Genomic DNA, 9,226 nt, shown 5'->3' with positions numbered 1-9,226 from the left:
ATCTAACCCCCCCCCCCCCCCCCGGCGTTGCCACCACACTCGAACTCGGACCTTTGATGACACTCCATCTAGGACAGAGCCTTCAAAATCGACCTTGAGAAAACTCGAAGGTAGGAGCTCCCAGATGAAGAAAAAGAAAATGCCATCTTTAGGATTACTTTTGTAATTTACCTAATTTACAACCACTAATTAGGCCATGCTTTGAGGAATCGCCAAGCTATATATATATATATATATATATATATATATATATATATATATGTTAGCCGTACCAAATCAAGAGGGTTACTCAAAAGACCAATCATGATTGGTCCATCATGATTGATTTCTCCTCTTCACATGGGCTGAACCATGCAAACTTCAAAAAGATTGAAAATCTTAACAACCTCACAAATGGCTTAGCAGTTGGTACATGAGCTGTTGATCTTTCAATAGCATAGCAATATTTCTAGTCCTAATTGCAAATCAATTACTCCCCATCATCTTAGACAACCCATGAGAAATATGTGCAGCTTTTTATAACATGCTGCGATGATTTTTATCAGAGACATTCACAATGACCTTTTCTTTGAATCCCAGTGCTCCATCCTTTTTCTTTTTCAAAATTTTCTCATGGAAAAGGGTGGAATAAGGTAATAACAAAATCATTTCCAAAGTACAGTAACATTATAATTAAGAAGAAGCCCAACTCTTCCTTTAAAAGTTACAATATATGCGATACATGCACCAAAAAAATCCATCTGCTGAAAGTGAGAACTCCGATTTATCGGTGCTGGCAATATCCATTAAAGGATGCCGCAAAACATGTTAGCAAATGATTTCACCTTCTCTGAAGAATAAAACAGTAATCAATTGGGCATTGCAATTAACTTGATTGAACAATTCCATATGATCCAATTGCCCTTACAAAGGCATCCAGACTAATGTCCTCCTAGCCAAAGAAAAGCGGCCTGATATTACTGTGTTTGTGATAGTTCTTGGCACCGTTTTGCTGCGGCAACAACAGCATTCATCAGGGTACCACGGAATGAACCCCTCTCTAATTCCTGAATTCCAGCTATAGTGGTCCCTGCAGGAGATGTAACTGCATCCTTCAGCTGACCAGGATGTCTCCCAGTGTCGTTAACCATCGCTGCAGCACCTAGAACCTACAGACAGAAAGTTCATGTATACTACACGTTATGGCAAGCTGACCACCCATGTTCGGCACAAAAGAAACTAACTTCCTCTGCTCATATAATGCTATGATCAAAAGTCACCTGTAACTATGATTTCGTGAATGTCACAAACTGGAGATACCAAAAAAATGTATATATATGAGGGTTTTCTGAAAAATGTGTGCGCGCAAGTGTGTGCTTTTCTGAAAAAAAAAAAGCAAAAATAGAATGGTTTTCCTTCTGAGCATGAAATAAACGAGGGTTGAGACCATGATTTTAGGTGCTTGTCCATGCCAGGCCAATGCTGGTTTAGGCACGGGGTAAGTATTTACTATGTTCAGAAGCCTTCACAGATGGGGAGCAAAAACATGTTGGTTTGTGGTGTTTTATACTTTGATTTTAGAAAAGGTCCAAATTTAACTTTAATTTGGGTAAAATTGGATTTAGGTGAGAAATGCCTAGCCATGTACTCTGTTTACATGCACAGTTGCTTGTTTTAACTACAGTCACACATCTTGAGCATTGCTATCATATTATTTGTTTGATAGACCACTATGCAAGATTTAGATTGCTAAATAGGGATTCTAAATCTATGTTAGATTCTGGAAAAATGGCTATTGTAAAAAATCAATATCTCCATATTGTTTTCACAGAAGATGCTCAATCAATATGGAAATTGAAAACCTAAGAGCAAAAGCCATAAACAGCATACTCTTGCAAGTTGGTTTGCATGTGAAAAAGTAGAATTCATGCTACTTGTCCTTTTAATAAATGCATATCAGAGGCTGAGCCCACAAGCAACCATTCACAGGTCAAATATAATAACTAGAAATGTGGCGCATGCAATGGAAGTGGTTTAACTTCAAGGCGAATATAAGAAGGGTATTAATGAAATTTCATTTAAGAAGATTATTATACTTACTGTCTGAGAAGCAAGACCAAGAGCAAGATCTCGAGGAAGACCAGCAGCCACCCCACCATCAGCCAGGGCCTCTATTGCTATATAAATATAAGCAGGGCCGCTACCACTGGGATTTGCAATATATAACCTTACATAAGACATTATTCTTGGAAAAGAAAAAAACGTTCAAGAGCTTTATACATTAGCTAGTCTCTAAGTATATTAATCTGGAAAGAGAAGCATGCTAGCTAGTATAACGTATCATATATGCATCTTCTGAGTTGGCAATTTATGAGTCATAATTATAACATACCTCAAGCTAGTTACAGCATCAAAATATTTTTCATCAGCAGTCCATATCTTTCCAATCGCATTGAACAAACTGGTTACACGTTCTTCGTCTTTCTTAGTTGCCATCTCACCCACACACATGACTAAATAAACACAGGATATCAGGAGCTGTAGCATGCCAGTTTACACAAGAGGTTTTTGTGCAGTAATATAAGTTCTGGTTTCACCTCTTTCAATGTGCTATCATAATGCCAAATTTTGTCACAGGTCTTTTACACAAGTATCCTACCATTGGAATTCCAATAGTAATATATATACTAGCTTTTCACTGACAATATGGTTTTATATTGATCATTATACAACACATTAAGTACATTCTGCACATGAATTAGAAGAGAAATAATATAAAGGGAGCTTAATCTTGCTGGATAACAAGCATACAAGAATTTGAGGAAACACTATAAATATTATAAAGGGCCATATGCAATCCACAAAGCTTGGTGTCTAGGCAAGCCCCTAGGTGGTTCAACTACACCAAGCTAGTAATTTATGAATTATATACACAAATGAATCTCTATCCTGTTTTCTACCCATTGTTAGTTTTAGATAGAACCTGTTAACTAACATGAGACATACTTGAGGTAAATTGATTAGGGCGTTATCATTTTCTGATTTTGCAATCAAAACAAATATTTAGCTATTAATCAAAATATCATATCTTGATTAAGTATCAGATCTTGATTATATAAATTACACCAATAGAACAGTTATGATGCTTCTTGGTCCCTTGAAGCAGATAAACAGATTCTACACACCTGTCAGGACCACACCATATGATGCGGCCCTTCTGAGGTAAATCTAGATCCTTAGGCCTGTCTAATAAGCCAGCCGTGACAGAATACAAATGCCATCATAAAGAATATTACAATATCTCTAATAAAAGAAAATGAAAAGCATGAAGTAGTTAAATATCACCTGATGCTGCTAGACCAACAGCAGCAGGAGTATTTGGCATCACCCTTATTACTCGACGCTGGCCAGACCACTCCTGTAAAACAACTTAACCAGACATGGCAAGTTAGCCATGAAAGCGGATATGCGGATACCATAATATAGAAGGGATAATAATGAGAAAGGATTGCCTGCATAAATATTGCAGACATTGAGAAACATGCGAAAAAGAAAGAGGCAGCTGTTCCAGGTTTTAAGAAAAAATGATTAGTCAATAAGACTGCGAAAAAATAGATGATTACCTAAAACATATAGAATAATTCTAAAAACCATGTTACAGGCACATTAGTTTATAATTGTTGGCATTTGGCACTTGTGAGACATTATGACAATTTACCGATATCCCATGCCTTACCCATTACATCTCCCCCCCACCCCCCCCCCCCCCCCCAAAAAAAAAAAAAAAAAAATCTCACTTCTGTCAAGGTCAATGTATTCTCTTTTTCTAATTTTCACCTAATTAGTGCAATTTAAAAAATAATATAAATAGGTTTTCGAAGAAGTTACAATCAATATATAACAAGAGAAGGGTACTACTTAAGTCGTTTTTCACATATCGAGGACATCAAATCAGCCAGGAATGTTTACCTCAAATCTCTCAAAGTCAATCTTGAAACAGAAGTTGGCTAATAGGGTAGACTGGTCCAAAACTCAAGCTAGAAAGTGGTAGATATTTTCTGAAGGGCAATGGAATCAGGGAACAACAAAAAAAATAACTTTAGAATCTGTTGATCAGAATCAGATCAGAAATATGTGGTGCGGGACAGTACACAAATGAAGATAATGAAAGTTATGAGAGATTCTTGAAATTAGGTTCATAGAATTATTAGTAGAATACAATAAAAGAATGGAGAATAGTCAAACAAACTAGTAACCCTCATCCATAGATCTTGCTGATGAGATTTTGAAGGCTAGAGAATGTCATATGAATGAACGAATAGAATCAGGATACCTAGGGCTGCCAATGGACTACCCATGGTTAACTTGGCAAGGGCAAGCTCAAGCAAGACACTCAAACTCCAGCCCAACAATTATTTACAAACCCTATTCAGGTAGCAATAATCAACTCCAACATTCTCACTTAATTCATCTTAAAATAGAGCGATAATAATAATTTAAATATAAACAATTTAAAAAGGAAATTAGGTTTGGATTATTAGTGCTTAGCCCAGTCATAAGAGCAAGGTGTTCAAGCTCAGCAGACAAGCAAGCTAAAGTTGTTCAAGCTTTGTTCTTGTGCCATGTAAATGAGGTCTTGAGATAAGCCCGAGCTTCTATTCATCTTTTGTGTGACAACTACAGCATGCTGAGCCTAAAAGTGGGGTTGCGCACTGGAGCTTGACTCCTTTACCAAATGAACAGGTATATTATCAAATTGAAGTCAAGGTTCATAAGAGCTCAGCTCATTTGTAGCAGTTAGTCTTGATTAATTTTCACAAAAGCATACAAGCCATATCCCATAAATCTGCAGTCAGCAGGAATCATCATTCAGAAGCATGAAAACCTTTTCACCATGGGCATCTTTAGAATTGTGGATACTACTTGTTTAGCCTTCCACCTTGCAATATCAAATGTTCATATTGGTGATACATATATTATTAGTATTTGTCTACATATCATACACATGCAACACTAGAAGGGCATAATTTATTGAATTGGATGGGATATTGGCCTCGATTCTGGCTTCTAAATCGCAAAAAGTAACCCTTTAATACTTACCACTTATTTTCAATCTAAATCTATTGATGCAGCATAAGTTGTACATGATTTGCAAGGCAAAAGATTATATGCCTTGAAGTTTCATACTTAATTCATATTGTAGCTGCAAACTAAGAAGTCTATCTCAAATACAATTATACCCCCAAAAAACTAAATTTCAATCATTGCAGTACAACTCCGGAAAAAGAGTAGACAAGAACAATGGTAGAACATGAAGCAAGGAACATTAGATCATGCAAAAGTGAATCATTCTACTTTACAAAAAATGTAGAGTACAAGGAAGATTGCATTTCGTACGGACCTGAAGATCCTTTAACTTGATTCCTGCAGCAATGGACACTAGAACTTTCTCCTCTGAGAAAAAAGGCTTCAGCTCCAAAAGCACCTTTTTAACTGTATACATCACATTATCAACTCAAAACATGTAACGGAGATTAAACAAAACATTCAGATAAAAAAAAGAAAAGCAGACATCTTCCATATTTTCTTGACTAAACATTATGGAGAGTTGATAGTTGAAACAAAACTGAAGTATCTAGGCAGCAATTTAAGTACCAGTTATAGGGTATGCTGAGAAACCATATTGGCAAAGTTGGAATGGTCAAGCAGTACATGGAAAGAACAAGACGCTATGTCTTAGATTATGTCCTTGCATCTCTATGTCTATGTTTCAAAATATGAATTGATCAAGGATTGAAATGGCATAGGCAATTAGGCGCCTAGAGCATGTAAATTATAAATTTACTGATCCAAACTTTTCAAGATAATAAATGGCAAAGGTGGTTAATGTTTATGGCCACAGAACTTTTGTTTGATGTGTGGACATTTCAATTCTGTTGGACAATTATACTTGTGCTTATGAAAAGTTTTTCAGTATCTGTTTCGATATCCATAACAATACTCAACTGGTACAGTGTCGGTATAGTCTGATTCTTGGTACCAAAACTCGGTAAAGGGGCATACTGAGTAACAATTTCCTAACAGTATGAGCCGATATACCCAGTATGGACCAATATGGCCCTGTACTGAAAACCATGGTTATGAGAACGGGATTCTTAACAGACGGCAGTCCTCTAGGGACTTTAGACTTTCATGGAACAGCTTCGGTACCAAAGATACCATCCACAATCCTTATATTGATGCAATTGTTTTGTTAAGCCTAACCACCCCCAAGAAGTTCGAAAAGAACCACTTTTCTGACTAATTGTGTATCATCAAGTGTCTTGAATGCAGATTCATAACCAGCAGATGTTAGGTCAATGGAATCACTCTGAAGGGGCTGGCTTGCACATGCATTCCAATGCATACATACTCCGGAAGTTCTTTTTCAATCCTCTCCTTAAAGCTTTGATTTTGTATGAGTCTTGTGGCAAAAAAATAGAGTAAAAAATTTGATACTTATTAAAAGTGACAGCACCAGACTTTGAATGTAAGGACCCAATACCCCTTTTCATTATTATTTATCATCCCCACTTGTTCATCTTCTGTCGGATATTCTTTATTCAGAATGTGATATTGCCACTGGGGTTCCAACCTATAATCTGAGAAATATTTCAACAATGTAATTAACAAATACCAAAACAATGGCCCCAAAAGTGTGTGATTCCTATTTGTTATTAATAAAATCCCAAGGTAAGAGGTCCTTTCTTGCAGCATTACTGCAGACACAAATCAGATTGCTTTCTTGTTGCAGAATAGGTATTGGACAAGTGATTACTCTTTCTGCAAGTGATTGAATGTTGGTGGTAAGGATTATATTTGATTATTTAAGCTGACTATGAAGATATTTAAGGTGTGACTTTGTATGAATGAACGATCAAAACAAATCAAATATTTGACATGACCAAAACACAAATTCAAACACTTCACAGTCGTTTAGGCAATTATAGAACTTTAAAATTCTCACTGCGCTCATGACTTAGGCTCCTTATGTCAATGCTCTTGTCCAGAAAAGTTAACTAGCATTTAACACTTTATATTAAATAATTTATCATATCCCAGGTGGAAGGCCATGTGTGTGGACCAATTAATGCAAGATAGCTCATGCAATTGATCTCGCATAAGGAATGAGCAAGTCATAGTTCAGCGAAGACAACCATGAAATAATCATTATCATAACAAAGTTGAAAATTTAATTCAACCCAACTGTACAAGTTACCTGTTGAATTCACCCAAGAAATTTCAACATTATAATTTAAACCATTGCAACACAATGTTTTCACATGCATAAAGGAAAATATCCAAGTGGAGATACCAACGCATTTGGTAATATCAATGCAAAAAGCTTTCCATTAGTAGCTTTTTGTTTCATAATGCATGTATGATAAAGCAAGACTCTATTGTACAGGTTATGGAATAGTAAAATACCAATTTGAGGTTTCACAGAGAGAATAATGATGTCGCTGTCATCGACTACCTGCTTATAAGAAACATTGTATGCATTATAGGTTTAATATCACCACTACAGAGAAAAAAATTCAACTAAAACAAACAAATATGAATTTTGTATACATTCTAATATTTATAAACGTAAAATGAGAAAGGGAAATCCTAGTTGGCAAAAGAAAATGTTTTGTTTTCCTTCTGAATGTGTCAAAACACCAAGCCATGAAGACGACAGGGAATTAGTAACATAACAAAAGAAAAATAGGTTGAAAATAATAATGGAAACTTTTAAAATAATTAGCACTATGACACAGATGATAATAATGTTCATTTTTATTCTAATAGAGCTATATTTGATAGAGAAGATCTGAAAACATATTCAACAACTGTTATCAGTTGCAATGCATAATTCTAGTTGGTCATTTTACAGGTCATATGTAGGTTTGTAGGTTCTTAAAATGCTTAATGTAAGAAAGAAAAGTTAAGATATTGGCTCAAAGCATCGAGAATTGGCTGATGAAGAGCACATCATTGTGTTTGCCTTTCTATATTTTATGAAGAATATAACTCATTGCATGGTTTCAGAATTTGAAAATGGCCTAAAAGTTAGGACATAAAGTTCTAATGTTTGATTTCATTTCAAAAAAATTGCACTAGAATATTGGTAAGCCTAGTATGGGGTCGCTTCGGCGTACCAAGACTTGATACGCCTCCCATGCTGAGTCTCGGTTTGGTATCGATATGATATGGTACACCCTAGTACAACGTAGTATGCATCGGTACAGCGAACCTTGATTACTACTACAAGCTGTGTTAATCACGAGAACTGTTTCAGGAGACATTATGAGATTAGTTGCAATGTGAAGTAGATGAATCCGATGGAAAGTAAGGGTAATATCTGAAGGAGTAAAGGTTCCAGAATGAGCGTTCATACAAATGCTAATTTAATCAAAAAGATAAAAATATTCGGGAAAAACGTAAACACTAGAATTTGGATCAACAAATGTAGCTATCTGACCTCATTAGCTAACAATAATCGTCAGTCAGTCCAATATTAGATTCTGACACTGAACCAAAATTCATTTATTCGTAAATAACACACTATCCTCAATTAAATGCACATAATAATCATCATATGACATTCTTGATGCACAAATAAAACAAGAGGCTCAACAAATAATCAAATTTCATCCTAAACCGCCTCATCATTCAAGAGTAAAGCATAGAAAGACATGAATTGATGCAAAAAAAGAGACAATTAGCTGAATAAAGAAGCAAAATTCTAATGATAAATCCTTATCAAATGATAATATAAACGAGAACTCTCGATCAACGGAACGAAACTCCATCGATCAAAAGTTATGAGCTCATAAATCAATAAAATTCCTGGGAAGCAAACAACCCAAGAATCCGCCCATCAATCCAACATCTTCAATCGGTGAAAAGGGCAATGGAGTGGCTTTGAAATGAGAAGGACGGGTTACCTGGGCATTGGTCTCCAAGATCTTGACGCCGAAGGACTGGAATACCAGCCGGCGCTCGGTGCGGCGGTGGGTGGTGCGGATGCTCGACGGGGGCAGGACGCCGGACTTGGCCACCCCTCTGGCGATGCTCTCCGCCATGTTTCCGCCGCCGACGAACCCGAGCCTGAACGCGTCCGGTGCCGCGACCGCTGCCATGGCCAAGAACGCCGGCCACTAGGGTTTTTCTCCGAGGTTTATAGGCGAAGATTCTTCTCTTGTCCGGGTAACCGATGATTTGT

General features: G+C 36.5%; 1 protein-coding gene across 1 annotated transcript; it reads right to left on the bottom strand.

Moving 5' to 3' along the window:
• Positions 1–644: 644 nt before the first annotated feature.
• On the bottom strand, positions 645–9,226 carry LOC103714652 (pyrroline-5-carboxylate reductase-like). The gene is made up of 7 exons (XM_008801978.3): positions 8,949–9,226; positions 7,447–7,495; positions 5,381–5,472; positions 3,325–3,397; positions 2,372–2,492; positions 2,080–2,185; positions 645–1,148 (listed from the first exon to the last, which is right to left on the bottom strand). The coding sequence occupies exons 1-7, from the start codon at positions 9,141–9,143 to the stop codon at positions 957–959; spliced, it is 828 nt and encodes a 275-aa protein (XP_008800200.2). The 5' UTR covers positions 9,144–9,226; the 3' UTR covers positions 645–956.

This window comes from Phoenix dactylifera, chromosome 13, assembly GCF_009389715.1.
Source record: "Phoenix dactylifera cultivar Barhee BC4 chromosome 13, palm_55x_up_171113_PBpolish2nd_filt_p, whole genome shotgun sequence".
Classification (NCBI taxonomy): Eukaryota; Viridiplantae; Streptophyta; class Magnoliopsida; order Arecales; family Arecaceae; genus Phoenix; species Phoenix dactylifera.
The sequence above is the reverse complement of the archived record's forward strand: the minus strand, read 5'-3'. Positions and strand labels throughout refer to the sequence as shown.